This window comes from Alternaria arborescens (assembly GCF_004154835.1).
Source record: "Alternaria arborescens strain FERA 675 chromosome Unknown contig_41, whole genome shotgun sequence".
In the NCBI taxonomy this organism is placed as follows: Eukaryota; Fungi; Ascomycota; class Dothideomycetes; order Pleosporales; family Pleosporaceae; genus Alternaria; species Alternaria arborescens.
In genome coordinates, this window is record NW_021167896.1 from 153,088 (window position 1) to 174,065 (window position 20,978).

General features: G+C 50.5%; 8 protein-coding genes across 8 annotated transcripts; 3 read left to right on the top strand and 5 right to left on the bottom strand.

The window, feature by feature from the left end:
• Positions 1 to 2,146: 2,146 nt before the first annotated feature.
• AA0111_g10951 (hypothetical protein) lies at positions 2,147 to 2,623 on the bottom strand (the record flags this gene model as incomplete). Its single annotated transcript, XM_028644761.1, has 2 exons — positions 2,147 to 2,505; positions 2,563 to 2,623. 2 exons carry the CDS (start codon positions 2,621 to 2,623, stop codon positions 2,147 to 2,149), a joined length of 420 nt encoding a protein of 139 aa, XP_028501479.1.
• Positions 2,624 to 3,278: 655 nt separating this feature from the next.
• On the bottom strand, positions 3,279 to 3,908 carry AA0111_g10952 (hypothetical protein; the record flags this gene model as incomplete). Its single annotated transcript, XM_028644762.1, has 1 exon — positions 3,279 to 3,908. One exon carries the CDS (start codon positions 3,906 to 3,908, stop codon positions 3,279 to 3,281), a length of 630 nt encoding a protein of 209 aa, XP_028501480.1.
• A 950-nt stretch (positions 3,909 to 4,858) lies between these two features.
• On the top strand, positions 4,859 to 5,611 carry AA0111_g10953 (hypothetical protein; the record flags this gene model as incomplete). Its single annotated transcript, XM_028644763.1, has 1 exon — positions 4,859 to 5,611. One exon carries the CDS (start codon positions 4,859 to 4,861, stop codon positions 5,609 to 5,611), a length of 753 nt encoding a protein of 250 aa, XP_028501481.1.
• A 1,847-nt stretch (positions 5,612 to 7,458) lies between these two features.
• AA0111_g10954 (hypothetical protein) lies at positions 7,459 to 8,190 on the bottom strand (the record flags this gene model as incomplete). Its single annotated transcript, XM_028644764.1, has 1 exon — positions 7,459 to 8,190. The coding sequence occupies one exon, from the start codon at positions 8,188 to 8,190 to the stop codon at positions 7,459 to 7,461; it is 732 nt and encodes a 243-aa protein (XP_028501509.1).
• Positions 8,191 to 9,875: 1,685 nt separating this feature from the next.
• Positions 9,876 to 10,484, top strand: AA0111_g10955 (hypothetical protein; the record flags this gene model as incomplete). The annotated part of the gene is made up of 1 exon (XM_028644765.1): positions 9,876 to 10,484. The coding sequence occupies one exon, from the start codon at positions 9,876 to 9,878 to the stop codon at positions 10,482 to 10,484; it is 609 nt and encodes a 202-aa protein (XP_028501510.1).
• A 1,748-nt stretch (positions 10,485 to 12,232) lies between these two features.
• AA0111_g10956 (hypothetical protein) lies at positions 12,233 to 12,808 on the top strand (the record flags this gene model as incomplete). Its single annotated transcript, XM_028644766.1, has 2 exons — positions 12,233 to 12,265; positions 12,320 to 12,808. 2 exons carry the CDS (start codon positions 12,233 to 12,235, stop codon positions 12,806 to 12,808), a joined length of 522 nt encoding a protein of 173 aa, XP_028501482.1.
• A 4,075-nt stretch (positions 12,809 to 16,883) lies between these two features.
• On the bottom strand, positions 16,884 to 17,367 carry AA0111_g10957 (hypothetical protein; the record flags this gene model as incomplete). The annotated part of the gene is made up of 2 exons (XM_028644767.1): positions 16,884 to 16,894; positions 16,941 to 17,367. The coding sequence occupies 2 exons, from the start codon at positions 17,365 to 17,367 to the stop codon at positions 16,884 to 16,886; spliced, it is 438 nt and encodes a 145-aa protein (XP_028501483.1).
• A 1,260-nt stretch (positions 17,368 to 18,627) lies between these two features.
• On the bottom strand, positions 18,628 to 20,757 carry AA0111_g10958 (hypothetical protein; the record flags this gene model as incomplete). Its single annotated transcript, XM_028644768.1, has 1 exon — positions 18,628 to 20,757. The coding sequence occupies one exon, from the start codon at positions 20,755 to 20,757 to the stop codon at positions 18,628 to 18,630; it is 2,130 nt and encodes a 709-aa protein (XP_028501469.1).
• Positions 20,758 to 20,978: the final 221 nt, after the last annotated feature.

The window sequence follows — 20,978 nt, forward strand, 5'->3', positions numbered from 1 at the left end:
ACAACCTCGGTTACCTAGGTACACCGTTAGACTTAGTCGCAGGATCGCAACATCATTTATCCGTCCCGAAGTCTAATCGATAAGTGACTACAGCCAATGCCCGTTCCGACGTACGTAAGGATTCACCCTACACGTCGCTCGAACCCTTTTCTCAGAAAGACTACTTACACATCGCTCCGCTCGCATAACACGTGCCTTCTTTCATCCACTACTCTCGCATACTCTAATAACAGCCGTAACCAGTATAACTCCATGTCTGCCTTACGGAGGACTCTGCGGCTCCAGATGGCTGCGCCTACACCAATTGCTTCAGCGTGCCTCTCGTGATTTTCACAACCGTCTCCTCGACAACATCCGCCGATAAAGAAGCAGAGTTTGTGCCAAAGATCGGGAAGACTGCCGAGATCAAAGGGAACAAAATGTTTGTACGGTACAAGCCGCGATCGGTGCCATTCGTCGAAAATAGTGCCCTTCAACACCACGGAGCCCGTCATGAGCAATGCGCGGAAACGAGCTGTGACTGATGTTATACAGTGAATATCATCCACGAGAGCAAAAGGACTTACCGCTGTACGCGTTACCATCAATATCTGGCAAGTACTTGTACGTGGCCATATCAGCCATAGATGTATGCGCTGCAGTTCGAAAGTGATGATCGAGGTAGCTGCAGGAATCTCCTACGTCCCAACCTCGCTCAGCACACCGCAGCTGTGTGAAGGCACAGTCCAAATGCTCGTTCATCCATTTAGCGTGTGGCGGTTCGAGTGTTGCTAGGTTCCCGAGAGAAGCATTCGTCCAGTCGATTTGACCACTGCTGATAGCCTCAAGAAAAGTGGAATTCATTAGCGCTACAAAACGATGGCGATGAGATCTCATCCAGGTCAAGGAATTATGCCTGCCCCCAGTGTTAGAGCCCCGCCAGATGGCCTTGTTGTGCTTCTCTGACCACGCCACACCCACAGATGAGTTGATCAAGTGTTCAGGAAGACTGAAACTGGGATCATCCACCCACGTCCATAAGTCAGGGACTGTTATTTCAGCGCTCACGTGTCGTATGTGCGTTGAGGAGAAAATGGGTAGAAGGGTAGATGATGTCGACACCATGTGAGGCGCCAACATCGTGCCGTGGCTACCGGCCAACTCTGGTTGAGCGCACACATCCTGAACGGCAGAATTCGCAGGTCGTACTTGATCGGACGATGCGTTTTGTGGGGGGCAGACAATGCCGCGGAAAAGGTACGGAGGGATATCTGCGCGTAGTCCAGACGTCAACCGGAGAAGCTTCGCACATGGTCATACTGCAGCTTACCTCGATTCCATCCTTTCACGACATCTTCCTCTCCAGCATGACGAGCCCTGTTGACGCCGCCGTGAACATGGATCTGGGCGCCTGCTGAGCGTGACACTAATAGGCTATGCTGGCGTGCCTGCTGTCGGGCTTGCTCCATCACAGACCAAGGAACGAGCACACGAGGTGAGGCATGCACACTTACCGCCACGTCAATATCTGGCAGCAGTGGGGCGATTCTCCTCAGCAAGCTCAGTTGATCATCGCAAGTCATGTCCTCTTTCGGGCAGTTAGCTCGAACTTCTCCGTGTCGAAAAGAGAATCCCTGAAGTCGTTCGATAGGCTTCTGAGATCTGGCGAGAGAGACAAGTGAAGCCACAGCACTCTGTGTGGTCTGTGCTGGGATGCCCCAGAATGGCTCCAAGTCGTCATAGATTTGATCCCAGAATGGCTCGATCGAGATACCTCCTGACTGTTGAAGGCGCTCGTAAAAGACTCGAAAGCCTGGTGGTGGACATCTCCCTCGCCGTTGTTGGTATGATTCTACCGCTTGTGTGTATGTGTGTGTTTCTTGGGCCATCAAAGACTGGAAGAGGTCCTCGGCATCAGCAATAGAACGCTCAAGAGGATGTAATGGAGTATGAATTCTTGAATACGCGATCGAGACTCCATACGCTACAATCACACCAAGAATGCATGTCATGAGTAGGCGGTGTTGCATGATTGTAGCGAGTGCGAGCACAGTGGAAAGTCCAATGCGAAAACAGTAAGTCTGACATTCATTCATATCCTTTTATATGCCTCTCGCCAACACCGCCCTTGTCCTCGATATCCTCTTCTACTAATCGAACGGCCCGATCATTTCTTACTCTCGGCTTCCTCTTCAGGAGCGGGTGCAGGCCCCTCGTCTTTGAATAAGTCAATATAGGTGGCACGCTTCTTCTCCTTCATCTCGCCCTCTTCTTCCGGCGCGGGTGCGGGCCCCTCATCTTTGAACAAATCGATGTATGTTGCGCGCTTCTTTTCTTTCGTCTCACCTTCCTCTTCTTCTGGTGCAGGAGCTGGCCCTTCATCCTTGAACAAATCGATGTAGGTGGCACGCTTCTTCTCCTTATACTCTTCTACATCCTCTTCCGGCGCCGGAGCCGGCCCCTCATCTTTAAACAAATCAATGTAGGTGGCACGCTTCTTCAAGCTCTTAGGTTCTTCTGCATCAGCTTCAACAATTAGTACGGTTGTTGTCCTAGGTATCATGGGGCTGAAAGAAAACCTACGAGAAGCGGTTGCTACCGATAAGCCAACCAGAGTGATGAGGAGGAAGAAGCTCTTTTGCATCTCGGGCTTTGCGTACGGATAAGAAGGTAAGATTTGATTTGTGGGTTTGTCTTCACACGATTCAACTGTGTTCGTGTAGCAAGAGACGAATATCTACGTGCGTTTCTGAGCAGCTATTTGTACGTCTCTCTGCTCGTAAAGATGAAGATGGTCTAATGCTCTTCTGGTCATGTAAACCCATTCTAGTTACGAATTTCGTACCAACGCTCGGTCATCTCCGGTACATGAGTTTGACTTCTGCAAAGTACACGCGGCCTACAGGACGTATGACTGTACGGCAGAGCTGAACGAATAGGAACGCATGTCTCGAAAGTTTAACGAACTGCCGTCAGAATGTACCCTCCACTCTGAATTACCGTACTTGTACTGTGTACTTGCTCGGTAGCTTGGCAACGGTTGGCCGAGCCGCGTCCTGATAGTTACGTACGTATCCAGCTCTTCGCCACTCATCTCTTCTCACGCTTGCGATCCACGATCGTCCACGTTGCTTCTCAAAAGACTATCTCGCTTGCTCAATGGGTTCTGCGGAGGTACGTCCTAATTAAGCGTGGCCAAACTGGATGCTTTGAGAACGGTCCGTCATCGGGGACGGGACGATGCCGCATACATTTCGTGAGCGCTAATCCCTCTTTGACTAAAGCTTCAGCTAGCCTAATTACACTTCAGAAGGGTACACCAGCTTCGTACGTCTCTCCTCCAAGCTAGCGTTGAGCATGAACATTTCACCACAATGTCTGATATGTCCCTCGTCTGATGCCGTTGTAGGCATCACAATGCCTGTGAACTGCTGCCGGAACTGCTTTCTCCACGCAAAGACGCAGTGCGCAACATGCTGCTCGTAGGTGAACCATATGGTTCTCCCGGGCTCAATAAGCATTGATAGCTCGGTTCCGTTGATCAGGCGCTGTTTGCCATCCAGCTCCGTTTGGTATAGCCAAACACCCCCCGGGTCGGAACGAGAAGCTGTGATGAACTCATGAGTGAGCTCGAAATCGATACATTCCGGTCTCAACCAGCACAGCTCGATCTCGTCGAACTTGCAGTTCTGCGAGATTCCTTCGGCAGTTGTAACGCCGCACACGCATGAGGCATCATCTCGCATTAGTGTTGCGAGAGTTTGGGATCCGGCCGCGTAAGCTCCATAAACAGCCAGAATGGTAACAAGAACGGCGATAGCTACTCGTAAGATGAGGTTCCTTCGCGGCTTGAGATCGTCGTTGTTGTATTTTGTGGATAATGAAGTAAGCCCGACTCGCTCCTCTGCGGGTCCGGCTTCTACACCCATGCTCGACGATCTGAAGAAAGCAAAGAAGCGGCGAAACATCGGGTTTGTATATGTGTGAGATGTACTGTATGGTGTAAGGTGGGTTTTAGGGTAGATTTGTAGTAGAGTACCTACTTTGGCTCCTCATTCGATTGATGCGGCCTCACACCTCTTTTCCTAGCTTATAGACTTGAGCAGTGAGGAATGGTATGGTTTGTAGAGCAGAAATATACGCGTGTGTAATCGAACAGTGCATAGTATCATTGTTTGGCTGCAAGGTGGAGACTCTTATCTTCGGTGGAACGTCTTTTAGCTGACTTCAGCTGACATCATCTTGATCGAGCAGCAGAATTTGACCGAAAAGCGCGCAGCCTTTCTATTAAGCTTTCGATATTGAAGGTCTACAGTGATAGCGCCCGACAGGGCCGGCCCGCAGATGTACCGGAGCAAGGCCGTACGCACCTGGTGGAATAGCTTATTCTGCCCCAAACGCATGCAGCTTTGTAATGACACATACATCTACCCCTCAGTGACGAAGTTCCGAAGGTTCCGTCCTGCGATGAGGTAATTCGTAAGCGTCTTGTTATGGAATTCATCGTCGTAGTTGATCCCAACAACGTGCAGCAAGTTTGATGGGCTTTCGATGACTTTGTACCTATGCAAAAAGTATCGGACGTAACAAGTTTCTCCTACTGAGCCATTGTGTGCTATACACCATGGATCACTCGTGGCGTAAGCTACCTCAAAACGAAGACGCTGAGGAGTCAGAAGACCTGTTGCCATCAGGGGTTCCACACGGTGGAGTTCGCAGCAAACCTGTCCTGTCTCTCCAGCTGCTTTGCTCCTTCTTGAAGTACGCTGTGGTGGCTGCAGTGTTCTTCGTTTTTGGCTTAATATTCCAATATTCACGAATAGAACAAGCTCTATCTGGTACGTCATCTTCCTGTCGCTAAACTCATTGCTAACACAGCATGACATTAGAGCCATCGTTCTTAAAGAACATCAATCGAAGCACACACTTCAATCACACAAACATTGCCCTCTTTGCAGAAAGTAATGGTGTCATCTGGCAGCAATCGCCTAGCCCAGAAGTCGATGCAGCATGGCATGCGCTGACCACGGGATATCCATTCCTGATAACAGAGGACGACTTGCGCATCCTCGGAAAAGACCCGGATCGCTATATCAGCGTTCCCAAAGACTTCGGCTATGGCGACAAAACGTTCATCACCCGATTCGCACATACGCATAATATCCACTGCCTAGACCACATCCGAAAACGGCTCTATCGTGAGCATTATGGTTATCCAAACGACACAATGGATTGGATCCACACGAAGCACTGTCTCCACGCTTTGCTAGATCATCTGACGTGCCACGTCGAGTACGATGTCATGAATTACATCTGGGTCGAAGGGGAGCCTACGGCGGATCCTGAGCTCACTTATAACCGTCAGTGCCGAGATCTGGACGCCATGATACGCTTTAGTGAGGATAATCGTGTTGATAAAGACCTGCGAGTATTTTATATTCAGCCAGCGGAAGGAGACCATATCTTCCCACCAAATGCAGAGTTCCGCAGGTTAGAGAAGGAGTTCGATGAGAGCCATCCGAACCGTCCGTCAATGGAGGAGCGACGGAAGACTTACCGTAAAGCCTACGATGATGCGATAAGTTACTGGCAGGAAACGGGAGAAGTGCCTATCGAGGAGAGGGAATGGTAGATATCTACGAAAACATTTAACAATACCTGATATGGGGAAGTGCTTTTCTCGCGAAGGCTTTACCTGGTAGAGGGGTAATAGTCTGGATGCATCCAGAGGCTGACAGGAGATTTTCCTAAAACATGTAAATCAATACCAAAGGTCTAAACAGCCCATGACATGAGACAAAGACCACTACCGGATATGCCTGAATGATTTGCGAAGAAAAGACATTGACTAGACAACGTTATCACACACACGGTATGTACAATATTGAGGCCTCGAAGCATCCGCAAGCGCCGTCTCCAAATTCCTCAAGTTCCTTACTGGTCGGAGACTGAAATTTTCTGGGTCTAGACCAAGTGGCGAGTCGGCAGGCTAGTCTTCAACGGAGTCGTCATTTCCTACCAGACGCTCCAACAAAGCGATTCTCTCACTATCGCCATGTAGGCCCTGATCTTCTAGAAGCTGCCTAGGTTCCTCCTCTGTCTTCGAATTCAGGGCGTTAAGCTAAGCTTCCTGAAGTTCTTGCTCATCATCAAGGAGCTCGTTGTTCACGATGCCCTATATATCATCTCACTGTCTAGGATATCGTCAATCAAGATTCTGTCACACGTAGAGGTAAAGTTCGATTAGACGCTGAACATCTCAACCGTGGCAGACATTGGTAAAGAAGTTGACGATCTAGATGAGCATCTAGAGGTCGGCATTTGCGGTATATGCGCGCTAAGAATACCTAGGTACGGTCTGCTCGAGAAAGAGAATATTGAACAGATTGCTCAGGTGAGGCCATGATGATTAGAGGACAAGAGTCCGACTTCATTGGTAGGACCTAGGCTGACAAGGGGAGGCGCGCGCAAATGCGCGCTTGTGCAATATTGACCTGCCTAAGTAAGCTGGCAGTTTTGCAGACTGCAGCAGGCCCTTGTCGTGAAGGAGGGTTATCCTAGATAATCGCGATCGTTCCTGTCACGTAGCTTGAGTCGCGTCGCGTCCGAAAACGTATTAGCGTGAATCACGTGAATCGTGTGAGCTGTACGTCAGACCTCTCTTCCCAAGACAGAAGCAATATTGGCGCACCCACCCAGCTTCTGTAAATGAGGGAATGTACGTAAGAACAAAAATGCCAGGGCCGAGCTGCCGATTGTTTATTATGGCTGGGGAAAGGGTGACGCGTTTTGGCGTTCGCCGGATGAATGTGTCGCCAAAAACGGATGAATGGGTTGGGGCCAGATGCCGTGCTGCAGGGTAAGGCGGCCAGTGCAATTTCCTGGGTCAGGGTCTCAGGGGCACCCAACGCCTGTTCACGAACGATCATCATCAGGGTAATGGAAAAGCAAGAAATATGGGCTTGACGACATGGCATGCATGGTTTCTGTATGGAGTGATTGCGAGAGCTGCACGGTGGAAAGTAGGGAAGTCAAGTGTAGAAAGTGTCGATTTAACTCCATTCATGCCAAAATATGTACAAACAAGGGTATCAGACATTGAATAGTCAGATCGAAGTAGAGGTGGAAATCATGTCATTAAGTAGCCGACTCTTCTCAAGAAAGGGCAAAGAATCTAGGAACAAGAAGACCACCGGGACCACACGACTCCCTCCATAGGGCCAGTAAGCATTCCAACCAAGGCGTATTACAATACCAAGTATATTAACCATCGAAATGCTGCTGCGACTGTTATTGCGCAAGGAAGCAAGAGTCCGTACCGCCAACACCGCGCTCCCAATCCTAGACTGAATCGTGATGCAGAGTTGAAGTCGTAACCCGTGAAGCCATGTTTTATTTCCTCCTCTTTCCAAAACTCGAGAAGAGACTAGCAGAGACATGGAGAACCATATCCCGGCAGATCACTCAAGAGCGAACCGCTTACAAGAAAGCAGCGACGGCACCAGCGATGGCGAAGAAGCCAACGGTGGCCTTGCCAGCGGCACCAGTGAACTCAGGGGTGGCAGGCTTGGTGGAGGTGGGCATGGCACCAGTGCCAGTGGGGTAGGGAGCGCCAGTTCCGGCAGGGACGTGGGGAACGGTGCCGTTGGAGCTGGGGTACATGGGAGCGGGAGGAGCAGCCGAGTATCCAGGGGCAGTGTGGGAAGCCTCAGGGACGGAAGGCTTCTCAGAGGAGACAGTGGGCATGGGGACAGCCGGGATCTCGGGGGTAGGGGTGTGGACGTAGGTAGCAGTGTACTCAGGGATGCTGAGGGTGGTGCTGCTGGAGATGGTGTAGGTGGAGGCACCGTAGGTGATGGTGGTGGGCTCAGGGCAGACGTAGCTGGTGGCGTGGACAACCTCGGTGGTGGTGTAAGCGGGCTTGGAGGCGCTGTAGACGGGGGCAGCGGAGCTGGCCTCGTAGGCAGGCTTGGAGGCCTCGTAGGCGGGCTTGGAAGCCTCGTATCCAGCGGAGGAGGTCTCAGCGGGGTAGGCTGGGTACTCAGCAGCGGAGGAGGCAGCCTCGTAGGCAGGGGCCGAAGAGGTCTCGGCGGGGTAGGCCGGGTACTCAGCGGCAGCCGAGGAAGAGGCAGGGGCAGCAGGGTAAGCCTCGTACTGGGGAGCAGCAAGGGCAACGGCGGCGAAGCCAGCAATGACGGCGAAGGAACGCATCTTGATTGTTGGTTTGGGGGGTGGTATTAAAATACGGAAGGTATTAAGTTGTAAGGCGTTGGAGGTCGTTGAAAACGAGTGTGATCGGTGATAACCGTGTATTAGTGAGTGTAATGAGTGTGTGGTAGAGAATCAACTGAGGAGCAGCTGGCGAAGACATTATATAGAACTATACACGAGCTGGCCTTACCAAGAAAGCCAGCATCTATGAACAGGGGCGCTTTGGCATAGTTTCGCTCGTTTGGCAGAATCGCGAAAGCTCTGGCGTGCCGGTGGCGCCGTTTGGTGGACTGTGCCTGACGATAGTACGGGATAGGGGAACCTATGGAAAGGTTCGACATGAGCCGTTGTGAGCTGTTTATTGATGGATGTCGAACGGACCAATGAAATGGTAGACGACGCGCAGAAACGAAATGAGCTTGACAATTTCCCCTGCCAAGGGGGCCTTGCCGCCTCAACACATCGCCCGTCGTCCTAACCGCTTCCGCTTCAAGTGTTCGACTTGTGCACGCAGAACATGTTCAATCGCCCGGTAGATACCTATCTCCGGTCAGTGATCCGCACCTGCATATCAGCTCGGAACATAGGAAAGGTCGCGCGACCACGTCAAAGTGTAGTTTGCATTGGGATAGGTGTAGAGCCACTGACTGTGACCGTCACAATGAACACCTGAACAAAGCGATGATTAGGGGCTCCTTGCTAGTCAGCATCGAAATATCGATCACAGTGGAGATGGCTAATCGTGACAACATCTGGAGCAATCCCCGCGCCGGAGCAAAAATAGCTTCCAGTGCTGATAGGAGAAGGGCCAAATTGGAGCGGTCTGCTGGTGTCGAGGTCGTTGGTCAACGATGGAGCGGGGACGTGCGGGTTCCTGCATTGTCCTTGCATCTAGACCTGGGACTAGATCTAGCGAAGGGCCGACAGCCCGTCCAGTGTTGCGCGGATTGGCAGCCATCGAAGATGTCGCGGAAAGTTACTGCCGAAGTTTCTGTGATGTCTTGGAGGCTGATCAGTTTCCAGCTCTTTCTCAGCTCTTGTCACACCCGAGCTCGTCTTACGAGAGCCATCCACCGCGTAGGTATGCACTCGTTGACGAAATGGTAACAGCGCAATCTCGCCTCCAGTATTCCCAAGGAGAAGCGCATGAACTAAATGAGCGCCACAATAGTAGTCTCAGGTTACGCATTAGGCGCGGCACCTACTTAGGCATGAGTGTTTTACTGGAGAGCAAATGACGTGCCGCACAACACGAAGGAATCCCAATTTGTTCGCATTATCATATTCCACAAATGGCTGTTATTTCCGGGTAATCGCTAGAGGATGTTTGAGTCGGTAAACGGTGAGGCGTAGTGTAAAATTAGTGAGGAAGCTACGGTGAGGGAAATGGGTGTTCTTGTCGCTTCTAGCCCGTCGTGCCGGAGTGACGCCGGCCACTCGAGAGCCCCTCGATAACGCAAGACTGACTTTGACTTCACCACCAACTCCAGGACTCCACGATTTGAACACACCACCGCGCGATTCGATATCTGTACCGCAAGATTTTCCGGATCTGTATTCCTTTCTTGCGGGGTGCCAAAGATTTGCTTACTTGTTAAGCTCACATCCTCAATCCCACTCTGGTTGCATCGACTGCATGGACTGTAGGAGCAAGCGGTGCATGTTCTAGCAACTTGCACAGTAGAATGCCGAAACCATCAGGTGCAGTGCCAAAGGGATGGGATGGGCAAACCATCTACCTCCACGCACCTTCCTACTCGAAGAAGCTTGGTGGTGACAAGCTTAGTGCACTCATACTGCCAAAGTCCAATCTAGCGCCCGATACACAGGTTTACAAGCCTAAAGGACCATACACAAATGTCAAGATCACAGCAGTGACAGACTCTACACATCCTGCACATGGACAGCATGCGCTATATGCTAACCAGCATCTACCACCAGACTCGTTCATCCTGCCATACTTGGGCTATGTGCACGACCAGACTGACACTGACGAAGCATCCGACTATGACTTATCACTCGACCGCGAACTAAGCATCGGCGTAGATGCGTCGAAGATGGGCAACGAAGCGCGATTCATCAACGACTACCGGGGTGTCTGCCCCGCACCGAGCGCCGAATTCCGCGACATATTTGTGGATATTGGGAACGGGAAGGTGGAGAGGAGAGTCGGTGTCTTCGTGCTGAGCGCTGGCAAAAGTGGAAAGAGAGCGAAGGGTATCGGGCGTGGACAGGAGATCCTTGTCAGCTATGGCAAAGGATTCTGGTCAGATCGACAATCGACTGAAGAATGACATGCCTGTGCAGCTGCTTTCTCTAAATGTCGCAATGCGTCCCATCACTTCGATGTGCCTCAGACGAACACTGGTACACGTTTGCTTTTCGGAAAATTTCTTGTCGTACAACGGGAGTTCGATCAACGACGTTACATGATCAGCAGCGCATTTAGGCTTTTGATCATCTGAGACCGAACCATCCCGAACAATTACGCCGTATACGTATCATGCGAAGTCCATAGTTGGACCATGACGCTTACTTGAGGATCTGCGAATACCTGAATGGCAGAACGTACAGTCGCGGCACGTCCGGACGATGATAAGCCATGGTCTTGTTTCCGCTTTCAATGATTAGGCTATACTGGACAAGGGCACCGTAAGCCTTGGAGTACGCATGCCGACGTGGCACTTGAGCGCAGCGCTCCCCTGTGGCGCGAAGGATCAAGGGTCTGTTCTAGAAGCCTTGTGGTGGTGCTTTCCGTGAACCTGATACGCTATATGCGACGATCATATTTTGAACAGCCCTGTTATGCCCATGCCTTTGGTTTGAGGCTTGCACAGGGACGTCACACCAAGCCGAAATCCGGATACACGTGGGACTGAGCCACTAACGTGGCGTCAAACCTGATTTTTTTGTCTTGTGCTAAGTCTGGCTTTTAGCCTCTAGCCACGCGGATCGAGACACTACGAGCAATCAAACGCAGCGCCTAGTTTTCTTTTGGGATTTCTCCAGGAAAGCCACATCTGTGACATTGTTGGGCATTGTGATTGCGCCCTGGGCTGCAGCATAGTCGACAAATGTTAGCACCATGCTGATGTGACGTCGGAGGAGACCTCCGCGCCGCCCCAGGAAGCTTTCGCACCTATTGTTAGGAGTCATTTTTGTTTCAGCAGAACGTCATTTTGTGTCACGCATGGTATTTTCGCATCATGATGGGATTCTGATGGAGGGTTGAAAATTCGCATGAGAAAATATCCCGCTTCGGGTTTAGTGACCATTGCTACCCACAAGTGGAAGGCAGAGTTTGCAGGCCTGATTATTCACGAAAACGCAGGTACCCTGTGCTATCACATTGTTCAAGGCCAGTTGTGTACGATCTTGCTACTGGATCGCGATCCTGCACCATGGCCCTTATTTCAGGTTCTTACCAGTGACGTTATGTCGCTTAGTTTACCTTTCAGAGCGATATGAAGATCAGCAAGGGGGGCCAGCTCCGCCAATCACAACAGGACATTTGCACAACCCCTGGCTATCCCGACAGGGTTTTGCGAAACGGCCCCGTTACCCAAAGGTGTCTGGACACACTGACCGCGGAAAGACGGATTCAGCCACGCTGTGTTTCGGAGCAGGTATGCTACTCGCACGTCATGGCCTATTCCGGGATGTGAATGCGTGGCCCCATCGCAAACTGGTTAAGTTGCCAGACATTTCCCAGACAGAGTGGGCATACTTTACTTGACCGCAACACTCTGGAATATTCTGTCGCCGTCATCCGTCGTAACAATCGCATCTCAGCCATCACCGGTTTCTCACGATACCATCACCTTATCAATCAGCAATTCTCCACTTGGTTCCACCACCAAGAACTTTTACGTACCCACACTTCTGGGGCTCCGCCGATCTCTTAGCACCTACGCACCTTACGCACTTGGCATTGTCAACTGGTATTTCTATCAAGACGCCGACAACTCCACATCAACAGGAATCAAATATCCCTCCCCGTCCAACGACACGAGCACCAAACAACACCACACCAGACTACACCATGGCACCCATGTCGAGACCCACATTATGTAGAGTGAGTTTCTCCGAAGTACATCCCCCCTAAACATATACTAACATGCTCATCTAGAACGAGTCGATGCAAAAGTACATGCTTCTCTCAGCCCAGAAAGAAGCTCTCCAGCGCCGCATGGCTATGGAGATTCCTTTCAACGCACCTATGGCTGCCACTTCCCCGGAGTTTCAATCTCTTTCGTCATCGCCTACCTCACCAACAAAGTACTCCACGCCGTTCCCCGCAGCCAGTGAACCCGTTACCGTCAGCTCAAGGACCGGCGGAACACCGCGCAACAGCATCGACGACATGCACACTGAAGAATCCCACAAGCTCGCGGAGATTAACCAACAAATCGTCGCTACCCTCACCGAACTCATGAATACAGAATGTATCCGCAACGACGAGAAGCAGCGTGCCTGGGTCCAAGGCCGCCTCATGGAAGCCGAACACCAAATACGTCGTGAACGTCGCCGTCACTCGTCAAACGCTGGCGGCGACTTTGCGGACGCCATCGCACAGCATCTCGAGCTTGGTCTCAACACTTCCAAGACTTGGGCGTAAACTCCCGCCTTGACGCACGTCTGTATAAAGCGATGACGTGAGGCTTACGATGATTACGCTTGTTCTCAAATCTTGTACTTGCGATGGGCGTTTGCTTTTTGGCTGGCAATGGCGCAATGGTTCTGAAATGAAGTGCTCAAATCAGACACAGATACCCCCTTCGGTGCATAGCATCAGTTTGATGGAACTGCTAGGCTCCCGAATCACACTCTGTATAGTTAGTTTACGAATTCACGATCACTATTTGTCATCATCACTGTTCTTCATGCTGTCATGCTGTCCCGTGCTTTTGCGCCATGATTATTGCGGTTCCCGCAATGCTTCTTGTATAGTTTGTTTTAGGTCACCCCAAAATAACCCTTTACAAGCGTACCGGAGAATTAGCCGGTACAAGATGTCCTATCCAATTGGAAGTGTTCGCGGCGGACTGGTGCGCGGTCCCTGCATCTCCTCGTGCAACGTGCTTTTTTGTGAGTTCTCTCCACACGGAACGCTGACGCGTGATCGTTATGCTCGACAGTTAGGATGATATCAAACTGCATTTTCCAGCGGGGTCGCCCCTTGCTTCTATTATCTCAACCACTTCAGCCGATGGATGGACAGCGATAACGCGGATGCCATCCATCAAGCATGCTCCTCGTTTCTTTCGATGGGTACCGCTGACGTCACACCACACTTCCCCTCAATAAGCAGCACCACACGCGACACCCCCCTCCAAAACGCATCCTAACGCCCAGCAACCTGCCGTATTCTGGTTCGAAGCCGTTCATACTCCTCAACAGAAATCCAAGCAGCGAACATGAGCGGTTCGATCTCGCTCTAGGGCTAGAGAGTCTGCATTATCGGTCCGTATACATGCAGTACGGGATCGACAGCGCAGCAGCAGGCTTGCGCAAGATTACCTGGCCTCTACCCCTCATTTAGGAAGGGAGATGTATGGTGTGGTTCGGATGCGGGGCTGCTGGCTTTAGTTGGCCGTTTTGAGGGGGCTGGGAGAAGAGACTTGGGGTTGGCAGGGTCTAGGCGTGGTGGTGTGGTGGTGTGATGTGGTGTGCTGCGATATGGCGTGGAAGAACGTTCTCGAGCTGGATGCACACTCGGAGAATCTCGATGGATTGCGCGAGTTGAGCCTGTGCTGGGGTGATATTGTGTTATCATTGATACGTAAGTTTCACATGCTCATAGGCAAATAGCAGATACTCAATTTGCGGTGCATGATACTATGTTAGATAACTCCTTCCTGGACAGGAAAAGTATGCACCCGCTGGAGGTGAGGCTACCTAGGTAAGCATTCATTCCATTATCCAGTTTCTTGAGGAACTATGTTCTTCAACGATCACATTTTAGGGAAGATGTATCCACTACTCTAGGCGTAAAACTATGATAACCTGACATGTGCAGTCTATATCGCAGAGCGATGAAGCTAGGTCAATCGGGGGAATGATGCGCCGGCGCCCGCAAGGCGTCCTCGCTTGACAAGCAGTAATAGAGGGGCAACATGCGATACCTCACTCCTCTACTAGACACCTGCGGATTTTCGGCAAACAAGCATCATACCTACGTATATGGGTCACTTTTCAATTCCGTATCTAGGGCCTCGATTCATTGTGACACATGAAAGGTACAGGTCACTATAAACATGGACAAGAGTGACGAAACCGTAGCAGCGCAAGTTCCACAATCACCGCATTCAACTACGTTGTACTGCGAAGAATGCTTACGTGTGGATCATTCTTTCGATGATATTCTCAATTCTGCGATCGAAGATGAATGGAGAGAGTTGAGGTTATCACTGAGAGTTGATCCAGGCAATATCAGGGAAGAGACGACATGCCCTTCATGCAGAGATATTCTCAACCTACTTGACAAAGAGGCATCGAAGGCCGAGTACGTTCATCTTCTCCTCTCAATGGGGAGCCTATTTACGGGTGTCCGCCTTGGGACTTCGCCTGAAACAGATCACCAACCATATAGAGACTACGTTTACTTATTTCGGCGCTCGGAATATCCGAAGCGGCTTCGAACCGAAGTGACAAGCTCCAAATTGGCCAACAACCTTCCTATGGGACATATAAGACGATGGTTACAGACTTGCGAGCTGGAACATGAACATTGTCGACCCGATCCAGCGAACAAGCTGAATATCTCGCTTTATCTTATTGACGTGGTCGAGGAATGCATTACTATCATGCCTGTCTCGGACGTGCCCTATGTAGCTCTGAGCTACGTCTGGGGCAATGCCAAGTCCACCAAGTTGACCTCCGGAAATATGGAGCAGTTGAAAAAGCCCCAAAGCCTGTCTCTCGGATCACACGCCGTCATCGTCCCTCAAACCATTAGAGATGCTATGCATCTGACTAAAGACTTGGAACTTCGTTACCTGTGGGTAGATTGCTTCTGCATTATACAGGATGATCCTAGTCTTGGTCTTTATTTGGACCAGATGCACTGTATCTATCATAATGCATTTGTGACTATCGTGGTAGCAAACAAGGACAACGCAGACGGTGGTCTTACTGGTTACGAAACCTCTTCAGCCGGTCGAATACTACCGGGTGACCTGATCGCTTATCCGAACTACGTGCTGGGAATTGAGAGTCCGCGTACCACCAAAGCTCAGCTGCCATGGGATTCGCGAGGGTGGACTCTACAAGAAGGATTTTTCTCCCGAAGAGCGCTAGTGGTCAGCGATCGCGTTACCCTAATCTGTCTTCAGGATGCTATGGAAGAAGGGATGGATTTCGGATACGAAGGAAGTAACTTTATGACCAAGAGAATGATCAGACTTCGTCAATCTATCTGTCGATCGTCGAGTACCTCGAAATCCTGGCTTAGATACTCGGAATTAGTGAGAAGGTTCGCTTTTCGCGATTTTTCATACGAAGCCGATGTCGCGAAGGCATTTTTGGGTATTATAAGCTACTTCACCAGACCTGATGAGAACGGGACAACACTCACCACAGAAATACTGTATGGACATCCAGTACATACTTCTATGCAGTCGCTCCTGTGGAGATCGGAGGGTCATGCTTTGAGAAAAAGAAATATACCTTTACGCCAGGATGGATCACCTACAGTTCCCACTTGGTCATGGATGGCGTGGCAGCATGATAACCTATCAGATTCTCGGTGGGGTGTAGATCTCTGGCGCCATCGTCCTGAAAGGATAGCTTTCGACGCACCGACAGTATCGATTGCAGAATGCGGAATCTATCTACAGACCCACAAGATAAACAATGAAACGTGTAGCGAAGAAAAATGCTTGGAGCGAATCATGCCGGAGTACCCCGATCCATACTTGTACATTGGAGCACAAAGGGGACAGTTCAATGTGACACAGCATGTCTTCGATGGTAGATCTTTTATGTGCCTGAGCGCCCGCGGAGATGACGACCGTAGCATAATAGGTCAGGCTTTCTTCGATAATCAGCCTCCGCAATTGTCTCCAGGGAGAGTTGTGACTTTCGACTTTGTCGGTATACACGCGGAGATGGACTTTAACAAAGTGCTGCAAGTGGAGGCCCTGTGTATCAAGCCAGCCTATGACCGTCCTGGTGTGTTTGAGAGACTTGGTGTAGCTACTATTCGGAAAGATGCATGGGATCTAGTTGCTCGGTTCGACGAGAATATAGTACTGGGGTAGGTAATGACCTATCGACTGAAAACTCTACGGTACATCACGCCATTGAAGCGCGCAAAAGTCAAGCATGATCAGCAAAGGGTTTACCGTGTCAATGACTCTAACAACAACACCATTACACGAACAGATCCCTAGGCACGATGAGGCAAAGTCATTATTCTCCGTTGTATTGAGAAGTGTCAAAGGCAGACAGCCCTGGCCTTAAAACTTTCCAACAGGCACGTCTAAACGAGTGTACTCCTACGTATGTGAAGAAAAGGTGCTTCTAACGTAGGGATATTATATCTCTTTAGTAGACATCTCCCATCTCATGAAAATTGCTCCGTGAGCGCCCACTGTCAGGGTGGTGTCTACTTGCACCTGTAGTAAGCGGTGCAAAACCCTCCCTGGAAGCAGATAGAAGTATCATACTTGCACGATCCGCAATTGCAGATCTTATAGGGGCCCTGGTAAAGGATATCAGTAAGTCTTGCTGGAATCGCGTGCGCCCACTGTTTATCTGTGAGGAGCTGCAAACAGCGCCGCAACCCACAGTATCCTGACAAGCCATCATCTTGGCGCTGCGCGGTGTGATAGCTGCGCGTTCCTGCACAGGCGCAGCAGAAAGGTACTCAAGGCCAGCTGCAGCCTCAGGTATCTTGCTCAGAAGTGCATGTGTGTTGGCAATAAAGCCGTGATAATCAGCTGGGTTGGTAGTGGCAAAATCCCCATTTGCAGTTGCGTCGACGTAAATGCATTGTCCAGTGGTGGAGGAAGAGTACAGGCCTTTTGGGCCAAACTGAGGATACTTGTCCTGCACGCTGGTGCTGTTGAAGGTGTTGTAGGACACAGCAGTGCAAGAGTCGAAACTGCCAGCGGTAACCACCGGAACAGCGAGGAGGGTAGCGAGACCGATAGTGATGGCTTTGGACAGAGTCATGGTTGGGTTGGACTGGGATGAGGTGGTATGAATAAGAAGCAGTGATAATCCTTTGAAGAGAAGAGAGTACCGTTAACTGATTGCTTGACGACTTTTAACGACGAGCACGAAGCCCTTCTTATACGCCAACTCGACGACAGCAACCACGAATGATAGTGCCACCGCGTCTTTTCCCCTCATCTTGAATTGGCAATGTTGGTCAAGCTTCATTGAAAGTTTCAGACGAAGTCAGTATACTTGATTGCAAAGGATCTAGTTCCCAGCACTACCCTCAAACATGCGTGTAGAAGCAGCGCCGTCGGCGTAAAGCAGCTCATTCATTCGACCGGTCATACATCGATCTCTTCTTGGCCAACAACAAACTCATATTGCAACTGCATAGTCTCAGATCCTTCTCTTAAACGATACAGCCTCGGGTGAATGTATACGGCTAGACCCTTGCGATAAATATCGGGCGTAAATCGGGCGTAAATTCAAGACGGATGTGAGACATCAAGATCCGATCTGTGTGTATTCAGATCATGGGCCGAGCCGCTCAGATACGGAAGTCTGGGTCTATATAGGAATGACATTAACTCCAAGGGTGTAGGCTAGACGTACATAGAGCCCTGTCGTAGCTTGGGGTCGGGCCGCCAGTTCCCGCTCCCTAGCCTAATGATCGCTTCGAAGGTATAGCACTTGTTGGTAGCTTACTTGCTTCTTGTATTCCGGTGAATCTTGTAACGCATGCGCGACATGGTGTTTTTCAGCTTTCCATAGAAAGCATCCATTACACTCGAAACGACGCAGAGAGAAGTGCTTTTAGGCAGCATTATGGAATGCGCTGTAGTTCTGTTTTCATCAAGCATGATGCCGCAGCTCGTTTCTCCATCTTTGCAACGACCAAGTGGCAAAGGCTAGCTCTCGTCCTTTATCGCTTTTCGCTTGTGTGTAAGATCGGAGCTTCTGACTGCGATTTGGCGAAGATACATAATTCAGGACTTGCCTGGGTAAATACTTGCTGAAATGTGGTGAACTCGTGTAAAAGGACTTATACGACTATTCTTCCCCGCATTGGAGCGTGGCCTTCATCCATACAATCCCTGTCGTTTGGCCTCGTATGTGCTGACTTGCAGGGTGCAGAGCCAAGACCAACCAAAAGCGCAATTGACATGATGAAACAGGAACGGCAATATGAGTTTGCGTAATTCTAGGCTCAGCGTCGAGGTTTGTGACAACGATTGAGAAGTCATAACGTCAATGATACTGCATGATCGCGCCTTATGTCATATCCGGCTGCCCAGGCAGAGCGGCGCCATGAGTACTGTAACCGCCATCGAAGTTGCTCTCATCTACTGCACTAAACCACGAATGTTCAGCCAATCCATCATCCCCTAGTAGTGGTTCGCTTATTCCTTGACCGAGATTTGCGACTGGCGAATTCGAGCCATTCGGTACGGATCTAGAGTTTTGGGAGCGTCCCGCATCAGCACCGTAATGTGTTTCGTTGCCTATTCTGCTCTGATGACCGTTCGCGACCGAAGACGGAACATTGTCATCAGGAACGGCCTTCATCAGCGTACTTGAAGTTAGATCTAATGATATTAGCGCTCTCTCGAGGAAGTCGGCCGATTTGCTAGAGAGACGTATGATCCATCTATATTCATCCAGATGGGCTCGATATTTCACTGCTTCTTCTCTATCGGGAGATGTCACCCACAGAAGCGAGATGAAAGAGCCGATGAGTACGAAGTTGTATGTGGATGATGAGTACCAAAAGGATTGGAGATGTTCTGGTCGGAGCGATTGAACGAAGGCGAAAGCAGATGTGAGTCGGCTTTGTGCAGCCTGACGGCATATAGCGCGGATTTCCGGACCGTCTGATGGAGACAATGAGCGAATGATACGTCGGTGCAAGGTCATTTCAACTGCGTAGTAGCCAAGGTGGAGGTAACCGACGCTAGATAGCTTCCTTGGAGCTATATCCTGCATCTTGAGCGCAGACGGCATGTTGGCGTACCATTGACGTAATGTAAGCTGTAAAGGCTTGGCTGCTTCAAGTAGCGATCTAACGCCTTCCTGGGTACGGCTGGCGAAGTCGCGCTCAGCCTTCAGAGTGTAGAAAGTCGATAGGATCTGTGCCAGAATCTGTGTGAGTTCTACCATGTAACAAAACATGATTCGTCCTTTTTCCACCTCGGTACTTCCGTCTTCGTCATCCTCATCGGCGGCGTTCTCTGGAAAGTCGTCTTCAGTCAGGGGCTGCACATCCCAGTCTGTTGGTGTGACGTGTGAGGGGCGACCGTGTATAAGAGAACCCCATTTGTCCTGCATAAATATGGCCCAGGCCAGACGCTTGCGCAGACCACGCTCCCAATCCGGTATGTGCCAGTTCGTACAGTCGAGTTGGAGACCCATGTCCTGCCCGAGACCGACGAGCTGGCATGTCAGCGCCCAACTGTTACCCTCTGGTCGCTGGAGAAGCAATAAGCCTGCCTGTATAGTCGAAAGTTTAGGCCTATGGACAATATTGCTGAACGACTTCATTGCTAATCCTTCTAGATGCGAAACATTCGGTTTGAGTTGCAATGCCAACTCACTGGAATACGACCACCAGTTCAGTGCCAGGAGATACACTGCTGCCAGAAGCGGGGGCGAGAACTCTCGGTGGGTTCGCTCATACTTCTCTAAGAACACTTTCTTGTGCAAGATTGGGAAGCTGGGATGTACGATTCTAAAGAAGAGACGTATCAACGCGGAGCCATGTGGTGCTACGGCCATCTCGATAGCGTCAAGATCTGGAATGTCACTATGGCTGTTGAGCGTGCCGGCATCAGGTGATAAGACGAATATTGTTGGGTCGGTATCATCAACTTTTCTTAATATTGGATGGCCAACCAAAGAATCAACGCCATCAATCGATTGAAGTGGCTCGAGTGCCAACAACAGACGTTCGTACTCGGAAGTAGAACCGACAAAACGACTGTGCCTGTTAGTCTGCAGGCCGAGCGTTTTCTTTAGGAGCGAAGGCCCGCGTAGATTTGCATAGTCATCGATTGGCGGATCCTGTCGGATCCTGGCTGCAGTCTCTTGAGGAGATGTAGAAGCCGCAGTGCTAATTCCATAATCGTTTGCAAGAGGTAGCTGGCCGCGAATGGTCCCAATGGGCTCAGAGCCCTCGTTGATAGCGACAGCGCGCCGTTTCCGCGGTTGCGGATTTTCGTTGAAGGTGCATTCCTGGTTATGGAACTGACAAAGAACACATGGTGGTCCGCTTTCTGATATTTCGCACCGTGACTTTCGTCGACGGCACGGATCACATGGGCGGCGCGATTTGGACTTGGTAGTCTGGGCGTTGGTTACACGTGGGAAGTGGTTTGGCGGCGAGTTCTCAACAGGCATGAAGTTCATGCTTGCATCTCAGCATGCAGTGTTCGTCCGTCTCGACAACAGACGGATGACGCCAAGTCGTTGTGATTGGAGTCGCGGTCCTGGAGACGCGTCCGCGTGACTACTTCGTAAAGTGGCTGGCCAGGGTGTTCTCTCCATAGATCCAATGCATCACACTACGGCCCTGGCTTGATGCATGTTGGACGTAGCTGCTAGCTCCACTGGGAAGTCACCTATGATGT